The sequence below is a fragment of the Heloderma suspectum genome, chromosome 4, assembly GCF_057233095.1.
Source record: "Heloderma suspectum isolate Gila_16-S chromosome 4, 16-S_ref, whole genome shotgun sequence".
Taxonomy (NCBI): Eukaryota; Metazoa; Chordata; class Lepidosauria; order Squamata; family Helodermatidae; genus Heloderma; species Heloderma suspectum.
The window spans coordinates 26517269-26539892 of NC_139461.1; the positions used below are offsets into that span (position 1 = coordinate 26517269).

The 22624-nt window shown below is 44.4% G+C and overlaps 1 protein-coding gene across 3 annotated transcripts; it reads left to right on the plus strand.

The window, feature by feature from the left end:
• The first annotated feature begins 9516 nt into the window (after positions 1–9516).
• On the plus strand, positions 9517–21634 carry DSCC1 (DNA replication and sister chromatid cohesion 1). Of its 3 annotated transcripts, XM_084848888.1 has the most exons (10): positions 9517–9797; positions 12054–12222; positions 12574–12870; positions 13198–13332; positions 15617–15707; positions 16815–16953; positions 18045–18097; positions 19505–19659; positions 19957–20105; positions 21194–21611. In XM_084848888.1, the coding sequence occupies exons 1-10, from the start codon at positions 9628–9630 to the stop codon at positions 21300–21302; spliced, it is 1467 nt and encodes a 488-aa protein (XP_084705014.1). In that variant the 5' UTR covers positions 9517–9627; the 3' UTR covers positions 21303–21611. The 3 variants fall into 3 exon arrangements, with proteins under 3 accessions (XP_084705014.1, XP_084705015.1, XP_084705016.1); XM_084848889.1 differs by lacking the exon at positions 12574–12870 and having other exon boundaries at positions 21194–21634; XM_084848890.1 differs by lacking the exons at positions 12574–12870; positions 16815–16953; positions 18045–18097.
• The last annotated feature ends 990 nt before the right edge of the window (positions 21635–22624 follow it).

A 22624-nucleotide genomic window follows, 5' to 3' on the forward strand; every position in this document is an offset into this window, starting at 1 on the left:
AAACTACTCTAAATATCCTAGCAAAACTGTCAGACTCTTGTATATCTAGATGGCCCAAAGAAGTTGCCTACCGCTGATCTAGAGTCAGTAGTAATGAACAGGTTAGATAATATTACTTTTAATTACACCTTCTAGAACTAACATCAAAAAAAGATGTCCTCTTCATCATAGGGGATTGGAATGCTAAAGTAGGAAGTCAAGAAATCACCAGGATAACAGGCAAGCACAGCCTTGGTGTACAAAATGAAGAAGGACAAAGGCTAATAAGAGTTTTGCCAAGAGAACACGCTGATCAGAGCAAAAACTCTTTTCCAACAGCACAAGAGGCGACTCTACACATGGACGTCACCAGATGGTCAATATCGAAACCAGATTGATTATGTCCTTTGCAGCCAAAGATGGAGAAGCTCCATACAGTCAGTAAAAACAAGACCTGGAGCTGACTGTGGCTCAGATCATGAGCTGCTTCTTGCAAAATTTCGGCTGAAATTGAAGAACGTCGGGAAAACCACTAAACCAATCATGGAAGGCCTAAATCATATCCCTTATGAATATACAGTGGACGCGATGAATAGATTTCAGGGATTAGACCTGATAGACAGAGTGCCTGAGGAACTATGGACAGAGGTCCGTAACATTGTTCAGGAGGCAGCAACTAAATCCATCCCAAAGAAAATGAAATGCAAGAAAGCCAAGTGGCTGTCTGATGAGGCTTTACAAGTAGCTGAGGAAAGAAGGGAAGCGAAAAGCAAGGGAGAAAGGGGAAGATATACCCAACTGAATGCAGATTTCCAGAGAATAGCAAGGAGAGACAAGAAGGCCTTCTTAAATGAACAATGCAAAGAAATCGAGGAAAACAACAGAATGGGAAAGACTAGAGATCTCTTCAAGAAAATTGGAGATCTCAAGGGAACGTTTTGTGCAAGACAGGCATGATAAAGGACAAAGAAGGCAAGGACCTAACAGAAGCAGATGAGATTAAGAAGAGGTGGAAAGAATACACAGAAGAGCTATACAGGAAAGATTTTAATGTCCCTGATAGCCATGATAGTGCGGTCACTGAACTTGAGCCGGACACCCTAGAGAATGAAGTCAAGTGGGCCTTAGGAAGCATTACTAACAACAAAGCTAGCAGAGATGACAGTATTCCAGCTGAGCTATTTAAGATCCTAAAAGATGATGCTGTTAAAGTGCTGCACTCAGTATACCAACAAATTTGGAACACTCAACAATGGCCACAAGACTGGAAAAGATCAGTTTACATTCCAATTCTAAAGAAGGTTAATGCCAAAGAGTGTTCAAACTACCGTACAATTGTGCTCATTTCACATGCCAGCAAGGTGATGCTCAAAATCCTACAAGCTAGGCTTCAGCAGCATGTGAACCGAGAACTACCGGAAGTACAAGCTGGGTTTCGAAGAGGCAGAGGAACTAGAGATCAAATTGCCAACATCTGCTGGATCCTGGAGAAAGCAATTCCAGAAAAACATCTATTTCTGCTTCATTGACTATGCTAAAGCCTTTGATTGTGTGGATCACAACAAACTGTGGCAAATTCTTAAACAGATGGGAGTACCAGACCACCTCACCTGTCTCCTGAGAAACCTGTACGAGGGTCAAGAAGCAACAGTAAGAACCGGACACGGAACAACTGATTGTTTCAAAACTGGGAAAGGAGTACGACAAGGCTGTATATTGTTGCCCTGCTTATTTAACTTATATGCAGAGTACATCATGAGAAACGCCGAGTTGGATGAATCACAGGTCGGAATTAAGATTGCTGGGAGAATTCTCAACAACCTCAGATACACAGACGATACCACCCTAATGGCAGAAAGCGAAGAGGATCTAAAGAGCCTCTTGTTGAGGGTAAAAGTGGAGAGTGCAAAAGATGGCTTGAAACTCAACATTAAAAAAACTAAGATCATGGCATCTGGCCGCATCACTTCCTGGCATATAGAAGGGGAAGAAATGGAAGCAGTGACAGATTTTATTTTCTTGGGCTCCAAGATCACCGCAGACGGTGACTGTAGCCATGAAATTAAAAGATGCTTGCTCCTTGGGAGGAAAACTATGGCAAACCTAGACAGCACAGTAAGAAGCAGAGACATCACCTTGCCGACAAAGGTCCGTCTAATCAAAGCTATGGTTTTCCCAGTAGTAATGTATGGTTGTGAGAGCTGGACTATAAGGAAGGCTGAGCGTCGAAGAATTGATCCTTTCGAACTGTGGTGCTAGAGAAGACTGTTACGAGTCCCCTGGACTGCAAGGAAGTAAAATCAGTCCATCCTAAAGGAAATCAACCCTGAGCGCTCCTTGGAAGGACAGATACTGAAGCTGAAGCTCAAATATTTTGGCCACCTAATGCGAAGAGAAAACTCTCTGGAAAAGACCCTGATGCTGGAAAAGATTGAAGGCAAAAGGAGAAGGGGACAGCAGAGGATGAGATGGCGAGATAGCATCACCGATGCAATGAATATAGACTTGAGAACACTCCGGGAGAAAGCGCAGGACAGGAAGGCTTGGCGTGCCATGGTCCATGGGATCACGAAGAGTCGGAGACGACTTAACGACTGAACAACAACAACAATTGCTTTTAGGATTAGAATGTAAAGTTGCAACCTACTAAAGGAGAGACCACAATGTGGTAGTACAGCACCAGCTTTGCATGTATAAGGGCCTAGGTTCAATGACTGGCATATCCAATGAAAGGATCTTAAGGCTAGGGAAAGACCTTGCCTGAAACCTGCTGTTAGTCAAAGGGAGACAGTAGTATTGGGCTTGGTTAACCTACAGTTTGACTCTGTTGAAAATATTTAGGGTGGTTAAAAAACATTGTGAAGTGCTCTGTAATGATCTCTCCAAACTGGGTGAGCAGGCATTAAATTACAAATGCAGTTCAGTGTAAACAAGTGTGAAGTGATGCACGTCGGGGCAAAAAAATCCCAACATCATGTATAAGCTGATGGGCTCAAGTGGCAGTGCCTGACCAGGAAAGAGATCTTGGAGTTGCTATATGCATCTAAGGTGAGGCTACACTTGAATACTGTGTACAGTTCTGGTCATCAACAAGGATATTATAGAGTTGGAAAAGGTGCAGAAAAGGACAACCAAAATGATCAAGGGGCTCAAGCAAGTCCTCTTTGAAGAAAGTTTACAGTGTTTGGGGGTCTTTAGCTTAGAAAAAATGGCCAGTGAGAGGGGACATAACAGAGATGTATAAAATTATGGATGAAGAGGCAGAGATTTGTCTCCCTCTTAGTATTGGGGAAAAGGCGGGATATAAATAATAATAATAATAATAACAACAATAATAATAATACTACTACTAGTAGTAATAGTAGTAGTAGTAATAATAATAATAATAATAATAATAATAATAATAATAATAATAATAATAAAGGAACCTCAAGTGTGGCTCTCTGCCTCTCTCACTCATTCTTTCATTCACTGTTTTCGCAGTAGCTGCTCACTCTCAGCAGGGGCTCTATAACTTTGCCTTGTTGTTGGCTTTAGTGGTAGGCTGGTTGCTGTGATCTGGGCTACTGGATGAGGCTTTGGGGCTTGTCAGTTGCAAGGTGGGGTAGGGAGAGGAGAACGCAGAAGCCATCACCCAGTTAATTGTGGTGCGGGAGGAGACCAAGAGAAAACAGGAACGTGATTGGCTAGCTGCAGTGGTGCACTGGAGGGGAAATTGGAGGCGTGGGTGAGAGGGAGACCAACGTGGACCTGTGCTGAGAGATTTTACAGCACTGACTAGAGCAGAGCACTTTCACAGTGATGAGGAAAAGATTCACCCCAATTTGAGCACTAAGTGAGCGTGTTGGAATCTGCCTCCCTGGTGACTGTCTGATGTGGCCTTGCTTGGACAACGTGGAGGGGGATGGGGAGAAGAGGCCCCAAAAGGCCTCCACCCAAGCCTGGTGCACAGCGCTGCCACTTGAGCCCATCAGTGTATACATGATGTTGGGATTTTTTTTGCCCCGACATGCATCACTTTACACTTGTTTACACTGAACTGCATTTGCAATTTAATGCCCGCTCACCCAGTTTGGAGAGATCATTACAGAGCACTTCACAATGTTTTTTAACCACCCTAAATATTTAAAATTAAAAATCTAAATATTTTGAACAGAGTCAAACTGTAGGTTAACCAAGCCCAATACTACTGTCTCCCTTTGACTAACAGCAGGTTTCAGGCAAGGTCTTTCCCTAACCTTAAGATCCTTTCATTGGACATGCCAGTCATTGAACCTAGGCCCTTATACATGCAAAGCTGGTGTTGTACTACCGCACTGTGGTCTCTCCTTTAGTAGGTTGCAGCTTTACATTCTAATCCTAAAAATCTAGCATTATCTGGTTCCTAGAATGCTTCAACAACAAGGTGATGCTATTGGCACATGTGGCAATCATGTGGCATATCATTGCCTCAACCACAAGTCCTAAACACACTTGTTTTTCTGGCACAACAAGTCTTTAGAGTGAGTTTGCAGATTCCTGATAGTTAACGTTCCGAGTGTTGCAGCTGAGGCAGCCAAACTACAATACTATTTGGTGTGGATGGCCACCGCACCAAATGTACTCACTCTGCTCTTTCTACCTCTAAAACATGTTTAACAGCAAGCATCATTAACTAGTCACCCATGCTTAAACAAGTTAAGAGGTATCTTGTGGCTGAAAGAATGAAACACATCCTGTTTCTAGACCAGGCTAAACCACACATGTGACGAGCCCACAAAAGTTAGAACAATTTTCAAGGCTTCCTTTCTTCAGAATGCCAATCACTCATAATTCTCTCAAATTATTACGTTTATCTGGCTTAGCCTTCTTCAGTTCTTGCCATAAAGAGCTCTAATAAATTAAAAAGCTGATGAAAGGTAAACAAAAAGGCAAAAAGAAATGGTTCCCAGCATTTAATTTCCAGAATATATAAATCAGCCTTGCATTTTAGCACTAGCCTAGTAGGCAACCAGGAAATCCATGCAGGCAAATTCTTGGAATTCCATGCAGGCGAGTGACTGGGCTGGTGGTGGCGCAGGGATGGTTTGCTGGATCCTTCACTGGAGCCAACCAGTGTCATATCCGTGCTAGGTTTAGAGGAAGGAACGTTTCTTTCTCCATGTCCATCACAGAAAGATAGTGGTCTGGTGGGGGAAAGATGGATTGCTCTGCCTCCACCAGTCTGCTTGGTAGAAGGCTTTTTTTAAAACTTGCCTGATAAGAAGCTAGTTTTCCCTGCTGGCCTTTTAGATGGTAGTTCCACTGCCCAAGGCCAGAATGGAAATGTAGGTTACTAACTTCTGAGCAGGCTAGTAACTTTTGTGGGCTTATCTACAAGGCTGATATAAATGCCATGATATTCCCACCTGATTCCTTGGCAAGAGTAAATAAATACAGAGAAATTCTGTTTATTAATTTTGCTTCCACACAGTTGGAATAACTCCTTTTGGTGATAGCTAACCGAATCCAGAATGGGCCTGAAGAAAATGTTCTCTAGCCAAAGGATCTATTTTTACAGTACATAGCACTCCACAATTATGCCATACACTGAGCCTCTTACAGTCTTTCACACCATCTACACACATTCTGCTAAAAGTGTAGAGCAGGTACAAACAGACTAGGATCTATGCCAAAGGTTCTTGCCAAACTCAAGCAATGGTTTAGGATACTTAGCACTCAAAACATGCACACCACAAGCAACCGATGTCACTAACTAACCCTTCCCACATCCTTCTAAGACAGGTAGGTCAATGCTAACATTACAGCTTTGCAGAAGTTGAATTAAGGCAGCAACACAATATGCTGAAAGCCACAAGCCATAATTTTGTCCCTTCCCTGAATAACATGCTGTTGTTTGCAAGAATGCATCAGCTGTCAAAAGCACTGAGGTTTTTATAAGATGCAGATTTCTCTCCAACAGAAGTCAGTAGCTGTTGGACTATCTGGAAGGTGAAGATTTCCAGTTGTAGGAGAAATCCCCCTTTCAGTTTTGTATCACATTTATCACTGCAACATTTCCTTTTGGATGTGTTGTACCAGTCTGCCCCCATGTGGCTTTCCTTGGGCACAAAATCAGACTGAGGAATGTAGGGTTATTGCATTAGAGTAAACTTAAAGAATTGTTGGGCAACGTTGCTGTCAAATGAGGGTGGTCTGCTTCTATGTCTTGAGTTTCTCATGTGGGGCATGTTCCCCTTGAGCAGCACAAGACCTTTGATGAAGGCACAAAAGATTTCTAGCTTGGTCTTTAATTGGCTGGCAATTGCAGTTTTGCCCAGCTGAGTGGCTACAAGGGGGCACGTTAGTCTTTCCAACTGAGTAGCACAAAGAGACAAACATGATGCCCCTACCAATCCCAGGTCTTCCCCTGCTACTTCCCCTGCTGTTTGGCCACCTGCCAATGCCAAGTCAGAGGACAATGAAGGCTTATACCGAAGCCAAGGGCCACATCACAACTAGGAAGATCATTGCTGTTCAGAGTAGGCATGGTCAGGCACCAGCTGAGGGCCCAGACCCGGCAGAGGCCCACTGACAAAGAGCCCCCTGGACTTGCTCCTTCTTGTCACCATTGCAACCCGCTGGTTCACCCACCTCGTGCTCTGGCCCAGACAATGGTGGAGCCGAAGATGCCACTGTCTACTTGCTTACCGGTTCTCTGCCTGTCAGGTGAGGTAGCAGTAGCAATGGTGAGAAAGAGGAGGAGCAAAAGCAGCTGGTGACAACGGTGGCGAGAACGCAGACTCACTGAGGGAAGGGGCCCATTGAGGGTGTCTTGCCCAAGGGACTTCAAAGACCTGGAGGTGGCACTGCTGCTCAGGCAAATTTCAAGCCCAAACAGGAAGACCTTTATAGCCCTTCGGTTTAGGAGGGCTCAGTGGCCAGCCTGAGTGGGCGGAAACAGTCCAGAGCCTGAGAAATACTTAACTGCCATGAATGCTCCAGTTCTGTGGCACATGACACAAGGCGGCTGCACACAAAGCCGGTTTTGGCCGGAGTCGCTCCTAACAAAGCCTTTCTTCTGCCCACAGACCCAATAGTGGCAGTCCAGTGGGGATATATTCAGAGACAGTAACATTTGGACTTTGCAGAAAAACGGGGGCTGAGGAAACGGATGCCCTTGGAAGCCTCCATGCACATGTAGAACTCTGTGTGGTCTTTGGATCCTGCCCTTATTGGGGCCCCTCAGAAGTAGGGTACGAAAGGGGGGGGCTATATTCAAAGCTTTTAAGAAACAGAGGTGCACCAACTGTACTTTATCAGGACCACTTAAACTGTGTTTATGGAGTTGATTTCAACACAGAGGAAGCCTAATCGTGTAGCTGCATTTGTTCACATCCATCCCTTTGTTGATTCCTCTACTGTTGAAATGTAAGCCATAGGTTTCTCAGGGCAGAGACCTGTCTTGTTTAAGTGTACTCTGTAAAATGCCATGGATTATTCTCTATCAATGAATACTAAAAAAAATAACACCACAATTAATTTGGACTGTGTTTAATTAGCATATGTATTGTTACATGTCTAATAATGTCAGAAAATAGTAAGATTATGAATAATGCCACAATGGGTCAATTGCACAGCAAGGCTGAATCTGAGCTGAGGCTCAGCACTAGAACCTTTTTCAGTGCTATGGCTCAGTCCTAAAATTCAGGAATAACGATGAAGAGGCTGTGCCTGCTACCGGACCTACAGAGTCCATTCCTTGCACCAGATTAACCAACAGCCTGACTTCCAATCTTTTCAGATTGCTTGCGGCAAAAAGTGTGGAACGAGAATATTTGATAATGTAGAAATTGCAGTTCCTCCCACTTTTTATATGAATGGGCTGCCCATGGCTGCTGTTGCACTCAGTGATGGAATGCACCTGAATTTTCTTCCTTTAACTCCAAATTAGGCTTGTCATCTTTTTTCATTTCTGGCAGGGTTCCTGTGCTTTTAGCATGCAATAGGCAGAAATTCAACACAAGAATTTGCTCCCTGTGTGAAAGGCTCTCTTCTCAAATTTCTACCTGCAATACAGCTCTTAAAAATCACAGGAGCTTCACAAGGGGGAAAATTGGCAGTCCTTTTCTGAACTCCCAGGGCATGCCTGCAGTCAGCAAGCCTTTCCTTTCATTGATTTTGTCCATTACTTCAGCTGTAAAAATATGATATTCTGTATTTGAGGCTTGAAGACTACAGGATATGGAAATCTTCAAAGGCCATAAAACTTTCTTCCCCAACCAGGTGCCCTCTACATGTTTTGGACCACAGCTCCCAGCCAGACAGAGGATGGTAGCCGTAGTCCAAAACATCTAGAGGGCACAGGCCTCTGGGAGGCTGCCATAAAACATAGGAATTCTGTAAGACAGTGTGTGTGCGCGCACATATATATTCCATGCACCTGCTACACAGATTCTCTGGCACTAATATTCCTTCTATATATTCTTACTTGGAAGTAAGCCTCATTGTATTTAGTGGGTCTTGGTTCTGAGAAGTCATCCAAAAGCCTTAGCTGCAGAGTTTTAATCTTCTGCAGATTTGGGGGAGTTGCCAACTTTTCAACTAGCCAATGTAGTTGTATCTTGTAATAATTTGCCAATTTCTGCAAAACAACCCGCTGTTAAAAGGTACATGAGAAGTCCCCCCCACCCCCATCAGCTGCCAACCCTCTATTATGTAGAAGCCCCACTGAATTCACTGCGACTAACTTTGCATGTGGAGGCCGCGGTGGCTTGGTGGTTAAGACGCTGAACTGCAGACTGGAAGGTTGGCAGGTCAGCAGTTCGAGACCCGAGTGCCGCGTGACGGAGTGAGCTCCCGTCTTCAGTCCCAGCTCCTGCCAACCTAGCAGTTCGAAAGCAAGAAATTGCAAGTAGATAAATAGGTACCGCCTCGGCGGGAAAGGTGACAGCGTTCCGTGCACCTCGGTGTTCAGTCATGCCGGCCACGTGACCACGGAAGCGTCTTCGGACAGCGCTGGCTCTTCGGCTTAGAAATGGAGATGAGCACCGCACCCTAGAGTCGGACACGACTGGTTGGGGACACCTTTACCTTTTTTTAACTTCTGCATAAATATGCACAGGGTCAGGCTCTAAGAATCTTAACTTTTGCCTTAAAAAAAGAAAAGAAAAAGTTTTCCTGACTTCTTGGCTTCTGTACTGCAGACACAAGGAACAGCAAAGAGACCATAACGGTAGAAATCATTAGTAGCAATAAACTAAAGCAAAACAGTGCAATTGCTGGGCCAGTGGGTAAAGAGAGAAATATTTAAAGGGAGAGAAACTTGACCGTCATTCATCTTTTGGATTTGATTTTCAAGTTTATTTTTTTTTTAAAGATCTCCCTCCCACCTCTACTTCTGCTGCACCGGTCGTGCACGCGAACCACACGATCAACCCTTGGAGCGACCACACGGCTTCGACCCGCGCAGGCCGCTTCGACACGCGTGCCCTATCACAGGCTAGCCGCTTTAACCCCGCCTCCTCTCCCTCGGATTGGCCAGGGATGGCGCCAAGCCCCGCCCACCCCGCGTCTCGTGGGGCAGAGGGGTCGGCGCGCTTTTTGGATCCCTCCTCCTCCTCCTCGCGCTCTGCTGTTGCTATAGGAGACGGGAGACGAGGCCGTTATTCCGACCCCCCCCCCCCCAAGATGCGGAGCCGCGAAGAAGTGGAGGCCACGCTGCACGTCGCTAAAGTCGACCCGGAGGAGCTGCTTCCCGTCGTGCAGTGCCTCGGCTTCAGCGCCCAGGCGGACGCCGCGGAGTGCTGCCTGCTGCAGCTGGAGCCGGAGCTTTGCGCCGAGCTGGAGGCGGGGCGGAGGTACGAGCGCGCGGATGCGGCAGCGCCCTCTCGCGGCCCGGCGGGGCAGCGCCCCGTGGCTTCCTGGTTTGCCTTTTTGCTCCACAGCGACCCCTGTCGATTCGGAACGTCAATATCCCACGACTACTCCTGTTCAGGCGGGGAATCTTCTAGGGTTGACTTTAGCCGCAGGCTTTCCAGATTATTATCTTGATCTCTCACTTTTAAAAGTACCCTTGTTTACTGTGGTTTTAATGTTTTATATATTTTGTATTGTTTTATTGTGTGCTCTTTGGCTTTAATTTTTGTGAACCTGGGGATGATGGGAATTGCAGTCCACCAGCATCTGGAGGACTGCGGTGGCTTAGTGGTTAAGACGCTGAACTGCAGACTGGAAGGTTGGCAGGTCAGCAGTTCGAGACACGACTGGTTGGGGACACCTTTACCTTTACCATCTGGAGGCCCAAAGTTGGGAAAGGTGAAAATTTTATTTATTTATTTATTTATATTTAATCTCTATACCGCCCAATAGCCGAAGCTCTCTGGGCGGTATAGAAATGAAATAAAAATAAATTAATTAATTAAATTTTCGCCTTTCCCAACTTTGGGCCTCCAGATGGTGGTGGACTGCAATTCCCATCATCCCCAGCCAGCATGGCCAGTGGTTAGGGATTGTGGGAGCTGTAATCCAGCAACACCTGGGGACTGATGGTTGGGAACAGCTAAATCCATGAAAGCCAGTTTTTAAAACTCTTTTCAAATAAGGCATATCTCTTCAGCTTTTAAGGGTGCAATCCTGTCCAGATGGGTGGCTGCCTCCGAACTCGGAGGTGACTGCCTATCCAAAGCAGCACAGGAGAAGCACAGAGGGGATCGTTCCTTCCGCACTTCTCCTGCCCTGCTTTTTCGGCTAAACAGCCAATCGCAGCTGTCTAGCTGTGGGAGCACGGAGGGAGGCTGCTCTACAACACATAGGATGTGTTGTATAGGCAGCTACACTCTCTTCCTGTAGTGCCCCCAACCATGCCCCTTTCTGGCCACTCCGCACTCCTCTTGCGAGCATGGAGGACAGGGCTGTTCACACTGCCTCTGAGGCAGCGTGGAAGTGTGGGGAGGTCGGTTCCCAGAAAACAGCATATCCTATGGCCTTTTAGCTGCTGTCTAGCAGCCATAGGATTGCTCCCTAAGTTGTTATAGTGTGTGATAGTTATTATGTATACAGCCCATCAATGGAAGTGTACTTTAGGGTGCAATCCTATGCATGTTTAGACCGAAAAAAGTCCTGCAACTCGCCTGCTGGGAGTTGTAGGACTTTCTTCTGTCTAAACATCCATGGGATTGCACCTTTTAAGTGCTTTAAAAGCAAAAAGAGGGGCAGAAAGACAGGTTCTTTCCCACAAGGTGCCTACAATCCCCATTTTGACAGTGGGGAAGACAACAAAGTTAATTTCTATGCTGCTTTTTGGAACAAAGGCCCCCAGAGGAGAGAAGAGACCGCGATAGATTGAGATATTTAGCAAGGACAGGTAGGAAGGTTAGCAAATGCAGTCATGCATATTTAGGCTGGACCAACTTCTTCAGCTGGAAGGATGCTAAGGTCCTTGGTGGCAGAGCTACTTAGGAGCTGGAGTTGTCTGTCCCGCCCCCTCCTGGCGGTGATGTCATTGCACCCACCCCTAAGCAGCTTGGCTGGGGAGGGCCAACCCCCTTCCCAGGCACCCCTTCCAGCACACAATGGGCTGGACTGAATGTAATGCTAAACCACGATTTAGCATTATGTTTGAATATAGCCAAAGAGGATCCCATCTAAAGAGGCCTCTGTGCCTTTTCATTTTGCATTGAGAGAAGCACCTGCCAAGCCAGATGCGACATCTCACTTGTTGCTTTTGGCACAGGCAGCGACTTCAGAAAGTGCTGCTGTCCAGACACCAAAAGCAATATGGCAGGTGCCCATCTTGGGGAAGGTGACCGGATGTCTCAGAGGCCTCTATGCTGAGGCAGAAAACAAGATCCTGAGCTCATTGAATTGGGGGCCTAAGAATGATCAGCAAAGAGAGGAGGAACTAAGTTAAGAGGCTAGCTGTTTTTCTTAGTTTGTTTGCTTTTAACCTGAACCAGTAAAATTCACAATTTTGTATCGTAATAATGCTGATATGTAACATTTTGAACAATTGTAACCTAGCATCTCTTCATTAATTTTTGCATGCTGTTTTAAAGTAAATGCTCTTTTTAAACTATTGCTGTACTGAATCTATGCATAATTGTTTTGTTTTGAAGCCTGGTGATCCGTGGAGACAGAGATGAACATGCTGTGCTATGCAGTAAAGATAAGACCTATGACATGAAAATAGCAGATACCTCTAATACGTTGCTTTTCATACCTGGCTGTGAAACTCCAGAACAGCTCAGTGTAGACAAGCCTACTTCTAACATCCTTCACACTCAGGTATTTAATGTGTGTTATTGTCCTTTGGTGCCAACTCCAAGGGGCTAACTATCTTAAAAAGTAGAGTTGTTCCCTCCCCGCTTTAAATATATACTTTTTATTTATCACATTGGTGTTCTTCTTTTCTTCCAAGGAATTCAAGATGCATGTAGGGTTGTCCCACTTTGTCCTTAGAACAATCCTGTGAGTTAGGTTAGCAGAATGAGAAGAACTGATTCAAGATAACCTAAAAAGTTTCAAGGCTGAGCAAGAACCTAAACGCAGGACTGATACATTGGTGGGTGGATGATCCAGTCTATCGAACCAAATAGCCTTTTCTTCCCTGCTAACTCTGTGATTCTGTATTTACAGGAGTGTTACTTCCATAAAGAAAGGGTGAGGGAAAGCGACCATATGAAAGCTACCATTTTGGTGGCACGGCCACGTACAGGAGTTGCTCTTTCCCAGCCTCTCCATAGGGCAAGTCCTATTTGCCTGGCTTTGGTCACCACCCAAATGGCCACCTTCAGCTGGAAACCAGAAGGCTGCATTATGACTAAGATCTCTTGGCTCATCATGATTCCGTTCTCTCTTTTAATACACAATGCTGCACCATGGGCACTTAAGATGAGGATAGGTTCAGCAGTTGGGAAAGGGGAGAAAACAAAGGTATGTTTAAAATGGTTAAAGCAGGGGTGGGGAACCTGTGGCCCTTAGCACATTGTACTCTAACTCCCATCAGCCCTAGTCAGCATAGTCAGGGATGATGGGAATTGTCCAACATCTGGAGGGCCAGAGGTTCTCTATCCCTGCTTTAAAACAATGCCAAAGGATTAGTTAAGAGGGAATGGAACAGATATACACAAAGGACTGAAGTTCTGAAGGACTATCTAATTTGCCAAACAGACACCTGTTGCTGATTAGTGGAGTCCAGTCTCTCAAGTGCCAAATTTGCACATTAAGCATGGCAAATTCCAATTCAGATTCTTACTGTAGATTGCAGGCTTCTCCAATAATTTCTGGGAACTAAGAAGATGTCGGCCTAAATTAAAGAAACTCAAGAAACTTCTAATGGAAAATCCTTATGAAGGACCGGACAGCGAGAAAAAGAGGACTTCAACTAAATCGAAGGTAAAAGTAAGACATGGGTGGGTGGAAAACCAGCTAGAAAAAGATGCAGCAGCTTTTAAAAAATGTATAATACAGATGGATTCTGTGAAAGAATAGAAAAGAAGCAATTGAATTAGCACAGGGTAATAACTGCAACTGAAAAGTGTCCACTGATACTGGACTATCTGCCACTAATCTGGTATGGTATACCTATATTGTTCTTCCCATATGGCAGATTGCAGACAGTGGGAGTAGGCTGAGGGAGGAGGGGGAAAGAGGCTTGCCTAAGGCCACCCCATGAGAGAGGTGAGCTTTGTATCCAGTGCTTCTGATTCACAGCTGTCTCTTATCCTAGAGGTGGGGAACCTTTTTTAGCGCTAGGCCACATTCCTTTAGGTGTAATCTACAACGTATCAGTAGTGGGTTGGGCCCACACTTATCCATCCACACACACCTATATACATCCTCCATACATCAGGATTATGTTTCCTTACTGGGCTTCCTTTCTCAGTGCCCACCAGGGAAACGCAGTGAGCTGCCAATTGAGAAAGAGTAATTGCTTTGTTTATCAGGAACTCAGTAGTGGGACTCTGCAGCCAATCCCTGTCTTACTCCCGCTCAGCCATTTTCTCCTCCCCCTGCTGATTGGCAGGAAACAGTTGAGCTGTGCGGGAAATGGGGTTGCAGAAGGGGCAAGCGGAGTGAGTGAGGCCTGGGAGGAAAGGCTAGCAGGCCAAGCAGGAGGCTGTATTCTCCACCTTTGCCCTAGCCAGTACTAGCTCTCAAAGGTTTATGCTTTATACCCAAAAAGGTTAGTCTCCCAAGGTACTAGAAGGATGTCACTTCTGGTGGTCCTTCTCTCTATGACATGTAAAGCAAAATAACTGATGTTAGTGGAAGTGGAAAGAATGATTGTGTCAGGAGCGCCCTGGCGGCCTCTTTCAGTCTACTCCAATAGCTAACTCAAGACACAGACAAGAGGATTCTTTTCAAGGCTTTAATCCTTTTACAACTTAATGACTCTTTCAGATGCTAATCACTAGCGACTAAGCAAGGAACAGCAGAGTAGCCTATGCTCCAGGTTAGGCAGTTGGTCCCCGTTTGAAGGAGAATCACGGGAAGACCCTGAACGTATGGGCTAGGGAGAGATCCTCCCTCTTTCCCTTGGGTTCTCGGGACGCGACTGTACCTTGTGTGCCAAACGAGCGCTACGGCTCCTTTCCGCGCCCTCCAGCTGTCATCGCTGTCAGCATCGAGTGTCCAGCAAGCCCCCCTCCTGCACTCTCTCTCTGCCAGGGTCACTATCTATCCCAGGAATGCTGGCAGGAGGAATCTCTGCCAGCTGCTGTGCCTGTGAGAGATGAGCGTGCTCCACTCCCATGGATTGCTGTTCCTCCTCAGAATCAGAACTGCTCTGGGGCTCTGTTGGCTCAGTTTCCACCCTGACAGATTGATTTTAAATACTTTCCCTGGGAAGCCTAAAAATAATTTGAAGGTGTTTATGTTAATGTTTGCTTTGTTGTTGTTGCTCACAACATGTCCATCACTTTGACAGGTGAGGCATGTGCAGAGATAGGACTTACATGCTACAAGGACCTGGTGTGGGAGTAATGTATCTTTGTGCAGTTTGAGAGCAAGACATATTCTCTCTCTCTCTCTCTCTCTCTCTCACATGCACCGCTGTGTGGGATCCCTATCAGTAAGGGCTGAGTAATCCACTGTCAGGGGAGATGGGGCAGGTTTTGTCCTTACTGCAACCATGTTCCCAAGTGCGCCATTTTTCTCCCCATAGGAGTGAACAGCAATTATTCATTTATGCAGGGGAAAGTGAAGGGGTGGACTTGAGAGGACATCACTGGGGGTGAAGGCTAAATCTGTTCTCTGTCCCTGACAATGCCAGTGACCCATGCCATTGAGAATACAGTTGCTTCTATCAGCATAGCCCCTTTCTAAGTTCTGTTTTTTGGTCACACAAGATCAGGGTAGGGAACCTGTGGCCCATCAGATGTTGTTGGATGACAGTTCCCATTATCCCTGGTCACTGGCCATGCTGGCTGATGCTGATGGGATTTGTAGTCCAGCTTCATCTGGAGTGCTACAGGTTCCTCACCCCTGCAGAAGATTGTGATGGAAAGCTAGGAAAATGGGGTGGAACGTCAAGAGGCTTTATGTACGATATTATAAACACTTAGTTATATAGTACTATCAATGTACATGGAGCTTTATAAAGTTACATGATCATAAAGTCTAGCAGGAAAGTTAATGTTGGCGTAACACTTTTGTGTATTCTGTTTGCATTCTTTAGTATACTACAGAAGACTTACTAGACCAGGTCCAAGCAAGTGAGGAAGAAATAATGCATCAACTGGAGGTTCTAAAAGCATGTCAAATTAAAGGTATTTGTCTCTATAGAAGGAGAGCACGCAGGTTATATTTTATATATGGAGTCAGTTTGCACTGCTTTTTTTCTCAACTTCTCTTGGAATTCCTCCTTAGTTAAAAGTAACAGTTGCCAAGCCTTAAACGTTAAGGCATAAAGGTTGCCTTCCTTAATCCTACTGCATTGTTACATTAAAAAGGTACACAGAATAGGAAGCGGTTAAAATTATTTGCGTGGATTGTGAGAAGTTTCCAGACATTTCGACAGTTAAGGGCACAATCCTATGCATGTTTAGAACAAAGTCCTACATGCTGGCTAGGAATGCTGGGAGCTGTAGGACTTTGTCGGTCTAGGATTGCACCTGAATTGCACTTTCATTAAGACTTGAGTGCCTCCTGTGCCATATCTGATTTTGGTTATGGTGATTGCAGAAAGTTGCATTATGTAGCAAAGTAACACAGCATTTTCTTATTCCTGCTCCACTTTATTTTCCTCACCTTGGAGTATTATATTTTTATTAAAAGCCAAGTCTTGAGCTGTGCAACATAGGAAGCTGCCTTATACCAGCTGCCTTATACCAAGCCAGAACACTGGTCCATCTAGCCCAGTATTATCGACACTGACTGGCAGCTGCTCTCCAGGTTTCAGGCAGGATCTCCTAGCCCCACCTGGAGGTGCCAAGGACCTGCGTGAAAAGCATGTGCTCTACCACTGAGCTATGGCCCCTCCCAATTGAGCTACGGCCCCTCCCAATTTACGGCCCCTCCCAATGTCTGTCACACAGTTGTGTGACCAGGAAACAGAATCTAGTTCAGAGCTGCGCAGATAAAGTTGGGTTCCGTTCTCAATAGCTCCAGCTGAGCTCTGTGGGATAAAGTAGATAAGCTGTAGTCTTGAACACCATTTGGGTGTGCATGTAGAAAAAACCCTTCTCTAGTCAGTGATGCAAAAGGTCTCTGATGTACATGGACTGCCCCACTTTAAAAAGTGTTCCTCTTTTTAAAAAAAGATGTGGAAGATCAAAGCCTACCTTTCAAAATACCTTCATTAGAGCAATTTTACGAAGTTAACCGTTGATTCTGCTGGCTACAGTTGCTTTAAGCCTTGTTTCTCTGCTTGGCAGGATATTGGAGCATTCTAGACTTTGATTATGAGATGAAATTGTTGAATCATGTAACTCAGCTGATATATACCGAGTCCTGGCCATTCAGCAAGGTTCCTTTAAGTCTCTGTCTTCAAGAGCTTGGACCCCTAGAACCTAAGTAAGTTCTTTTGTTACCTACATAAAGATGTACAGCATTTCATTCTGGAATAACAGGGCTCACCCCCATATTTTGAGTTGTGAAAGTGCCCTCATTCTGTGGTGTATAACCTGCCATTTAGACTGCTAGTTCTCTCAGAACCGCATAGGTCAGACTTGGGTCCAAACTAGATGCAACATTAAGTGCATCATTAGAAACCACTCCAGTTAAAAAAAAGTTAATAGTGAGTGACTGGGTGGCCCTAACTTTTACTGGGAGAGAGGTTTAACCCTTCCCTCTCCAGCCATGATCCCAACGAAGATCCCCCTACCAGTCTGGGTATAAGCCATAGGGAAAAAAACTCCCATTGGGCTCATAGACATGCAGCTAAGGGTAATAGTCATGCCAGGTAGTATGATTTTCATCAGGATTGTGACTGGGGAGAGAAGAATTAAACCTCTCTCCCCACATGCTGCAATCCTGATGAAAATTGTGGTTCCTCTCCTGCATCTACTATTATATTTTTTAAAAACCCTTTTGACATGGTTTCGAATTATGTATTTAGCATCGTGTCTAGCTTGGCCCTTAGTGGATTTTGCCCGCTCTTGTAGCACTGAATGATGGGGTTGTGGAATGCCATCACAGTTGATGGAAAATACGAACACAGCCTTCCCAAACTTGGTGCCCTCCAGATGTTTTAGACTTCAACTCCCATCAGTTTCAGCCAGCGTGGTCAGTGGTCAGGAATTCTGGGAGTTGAATTCCGCAACAATGGGAAGACACCAGGTTGGGGAAAACGGCACTAATGAAATGGGGAAAACAAGCCAGTTGTGAACTCCCTTGGCTGAAAGTCCAATACAAGGGACTGTTCTTGGTGCTCTGCAGGAACAGTCTTCACAATGTGCCCCCCCCCCACTCCCTTCAAAGCAACATAGCACTCTAAACTTGCATATGGTGCTATACCTGCACTTAAATATTTGTCATTACAAATTTAAGGGCAGTTGTTTTATCCAACTACAAGAATTATGAGGATTAACAGAGGTGGCCATATTCTGTAGCCTGCAATAATGTACTTATCTTAGTATACTAAAGTAGACAAATGTCTGTTCCAGGGAAATGATAGAACACATTCTTATGAGTTATGGACGGAAATACATAGATGAAGGTAAGTTACCTCAGCGATTGCATGTTTTAAATTAACAATGATAATAATAACAATTTTAAAAAACCTAAATAAGTAGGTGATATACAACATGTACAAGTACATAATGGTAGACAAAAATAAAGATAGTTTATGTGGCCACATACGAATAGCAGAAGTGTGCATATCAGTCCACCAAACTAGATGTCATATGGGCAGATCCTTTTGTTTATACCCATGCTCTGAAACACAATTGCTATTATGCAAATATAAAATGACTACCTATAAGTTTACCATCACATTACCAGTGTGCGGTGGCTGTAAAAAAAAGAAAAGAAAAAAAGGCAAACTTCATGTTAGGCATAATTAGGAAAGGAACTGAGAATAAAATTGCCAATACCATACTGTCCTTATACAAATCTATGGTGCAACCGCACTTGGAATTCAGTGTATAGTTCTGCTCACCACACCTAAAAAAAAGATATTGTACAGCTGGACAAAGTGCAGCAAAGGGCAACTAAAATGATCAAGGGGCTGGAGCAACTCCCCTATGGAGGACAGTTAGAACAGCTGGGATTGTTTAGATTGGAAAAAAAGACGAGTAAGGGGAGACATGACAGAGGTGTACAAAATTATGCATGGTGTGGAGAATGTGGATAGGGGAGACATTTTTCTCCCTCTCTCCTAATACTAGAATTCGAGGCCATCCCATGAAACTGATTGGTGGGAGATTCAGGACAGATAAAAGGAAGGGTTTCTTCACGCAGCACATAGTCAAACAATGGAATTTGCTACCACAAGATGTAGTGATGGTCACCAATCTGGATAGTTTTAAAAGGGGGTTAAACAAATTCCTGGAGGAAAAGGCTATCAATGGCAACTAGTCTTGATGGCTATTTGCTACCCCCAGTACCAGAGGCGGTGAGCCTATGTACACCAGTTGCTGGAAAACATGGGTGGGAGGGTGCTGTAGCACTCATGTCCTGCTTGTGGGTTCCTAGTCGACAGCTGGTTGGCCACTGTGTGAACAGAATGCTGGACTAGATGGACCCTTGATCTGATCCAGCATGGATCTTCTTATGTTCATACACTACTTAGATCAATGAATCATCATGTTTAAACCTGGGTTTGCCCCACATACATTCCTTGTAGCCACACCTCATTTGAGGAGCAAATGCTTGGGATGAGGGGGCAGAGTACAAGGAGAGTGATAGTGGTTAACATCCTTAACTTGTAGACCCCCTTTGCCCTAAAAATCGGACACCTCCTTTCCTGGTGGTTATATGTTGTAAGCGCAGACCCAGACTTCAACAAGTTCTCCAAATCTGTCCAAACAGCTTAATTTTTAAAGTAACTGGAATTTTTTTCAAATGATTTGGATGTGCTTAAGTTGTTTTATGAGTTGCTTGTGTTTTTAATATTCCTTACTAGCCACAACTTACTTTGAAATGAATGAAGAGAAGATATGCAGAGCAATAGCACAAATGCTTTTACAAAACGCAGTTAAGTTCAATCTCTCAGAATTCCAAGAGGTATGGCAGCAAAGTGTCCCTGAAGGAATGACAACTAGACTGGACCAATTAAAGGTAGTATGAAACCAGTAATTTTACACCTGTAAAAATACCTTAGGTGGGTTGTGGAATTAATGCTCTACAGCTAGGACCAGGGAGGCCAGAGCTGAAATCCCCAACCCATCAAGCTCACTGGGTGACTGTGGGCTGGTCACTATCTCTTGGCCTAACCCACCTCACAGGGTTGTTGTGAGGATGCAGTTGGGAAGGGGAGGACCATGTACACCACCCTGGCCTCCTTGGGGGAAGGGAAGATAAAAATGTAATAAATATGTGGTGTGGTATTTTTCCCCTATATCTTATTGACTTAAGGGTTTGGCCCTTGTGGATCAGTCCTCCAGACCAGAGACTATTTTCTTGTTAAATGTTGAAGATTTACCAGAAGATAATCAGGAAAGATTTAACAGCTTGTTCACCACTAGGGAGAAATGGACAGAAGCTGAAATAGCTCCATATATACAGTAAGTAGTACAAATGCACTCGTGTAGATGGACCAAGAGCATGCGCTTTAGGTCTTATCTGTGCTGGACCTTACAACATCGCAAACATGCTATACATAGCGTGTTGCACTTGGATCTATACAACTGACACTGAATTTTTTTAAGCCTCCTGCAATTCTCTTTCTGCTGGTGTACTGCTAGGATCAGTCTTTCTTTCTCTTTTCCCTCTGTGTCTGACTTGTTTGGGCAAACTGAATCCCTCAAGCTTCAGTTCTCATTTATATGTTTGATATTAGTCAATTCCACCAGTCCTTAACATTTGTTAGCCTCTCCTACCTACCCAACACTCTTTCAGATATTTGGCATATTGTCAGTCCCAAGCCTTTTCTCATTCCGCTGTGATAGTGTTGCTAGCTATCCTTCTTGTCTAAGCACACTGCTTGGGATTAATCTCTGGATTTTTCTTCCCTCACATCTCAGATTCATGCAGTTGCTAAAACGTGTGCCCTTCCTCCATCAACGATGTTGCTAAAAGCTCACCAAATTTCTAATGATCTCCATCGTTATGTAGTAGCAATGTAGAGGGTCTTTAATTTCTGCAACAGTTAAACATGCAGTAGTTAATTCTCATCCACAATATTGCAATAGGCTTTTCACTAATCTTCTCCTCTCCTATAATAATCTATGTGTTGAACTCTACTAACGGAATAATCTACTTCACTGGCTGGGGAATGGTGGGAGCTGTAGGCCTTTTTTTCTGTCTAAACATGCATAGGATTGCACCCTAAATTACTTTATTGGCTTTGCAAACCAATCACATGGCTTCATTTTGCAGCATAAACTTTAGTTCCCCGCCACCCTTTCTTTCAAATCTCTTCTTGCTCTCACTCAATTCCTTCATTTCCTTTTGCATCCTTTCCCACAACCCTTTGTTCCTTTTTCCCAATTCCTGTATTCGACCCAGCATCTGTGCTGGTTGAAACAATGCATTGTCATACTTTACTGATGAATCTGTAACTTGGCTTGGAGTACTTTTGATAACAGAAGCAGTTAGTCCTGTTAAATAGCTTTTGAAATTGCATAAAAAGTGTGTGTGTTCTATTTTTCAGGGACTTATGTTCAGAGAAGCAAACGATTGGTACACTGCTGACAAAATATGCTCGTTCTTCAATGCAGAATGGACTCAAAGTTTATAATTCCAGAAGACCCATTTCATAGGAAGCAACACTGAATAAGAGCTGAAGATACTTTATAGATTATCTACTGGTGGCTCAAATTTGGGATGGGGGGTGTTTTGTTAATGTCAGCAATTTTTGTCACTGGTTAAAATCCCAAGGATCTTCTGTTATGCATGGAACAATATTAAAATGCATTGGAATTCTTAAATAGAATTTTGCAGATGAAACTGATTTGTCTGGAAAAGTTCAAAATACAATGGACAAATACTTTCTTCAAACTTTCTGGAACTACCTCTGTAGTGAATAATAAATAAATAAATAAATAAGGCTGTATTAGAAGTTCAGAAGCAAAAATAAACTCTTCTTGTGTGTTAAATACCATACCATACCATAAATTGGTATGGTAATATAATAGGGGTCATCTGCTAATTTGGCAGGAGCAGTTTAGGGCAGAGAATGGGGCTTTAGGGGACTACTTCCTATTCATGTTTAGACAGCTGGGGAATGCTGGGAGTTGTACAACTTTTTTCTGTCTAAACATGCATAGGATTGCACCCTAAATGACTCTGCCTTTGCTGCCCCTTATACCTGGCACTCCTTTCCAGGACATCAAAATGACGCCGCCACTTCAAAATCTACCTTTGGCAATAGCTCCTTGGCCCTCATACTGAAATTAAACCTACCTACATGTAAAACTACTGGTTACCTTTGGCTCCATCTTCCTCCCATCTCTTTTGTTTCTCCCACTGTCAAAAGTAACACTGTGAGCTCCTTGGGGCAGGGACCTGTCTTTTTGTTTACGTTTCTGTGTAAAGTGCCACGTACATTAGGGGCTTAAGACAAAATTATGGGTGTGGGGAAGAGAGCTATTAATGGCTACTAATAATGCTGGGTATGTGGTACTTCCAAATTCAGAGGCAGTATGCTACTGAATATTAGTGGATGGGGAGCATGAACCTCCATTTCCTTGCCTGTGGGCTTCCCAGAAGTATTTGGCCACTATGGGGAAAAAGGATGCTGGACCAGGATACCTCTCAATGCCAGCTGCTGGGGAACATGAGCAGGAGGGTGCTGTTGCAGTCATGTCCTGTTCGTGGGCTTCCCGTGGGTACCTGGCTGGTCCTTGTGCGAAACAGAATGCTAATCTGGACTGGTCTTTGGTCTGATCCAGCAGGGGTCTTATATTTGCTTAGTTATAAAACAGATGTTGCTAATTTAACTGTAATGAATTTTTTTTTTATAACATCCTTCCCTCTACTTGGCGCCCTCCAAATGTGTTGGACTACAACTCCCAGAATCCCCCCCGCCAGCACGGGCACCAGGTTGCGGGAGGCTGCTCTACAGGTGCATAGAAAGAATTTC

Coding starts and splice junctions, on each gene's coding strand:
- DSCC1 (XM_084848888.1), top strand. CDS start 9,628: ATGCGGAGCCGCGAAGAAGTGGAGGCCACGCTGCACGTCGCTAAAGTC. Junction 12,223..12,573: donor CTAACATCCTTCACACTCAG/GTATTTAATGTG, acceptor CTGTATTTACAG/GAGTGTTACTTCCATAAAGA. Junction 12,871..13,197: donor GGAAAGGGGAGAAAACAAAG/GTATGTTTAAAA, acceptor TTCTTACTGTAG/ATTGCAGGCTTCTCCAATAA.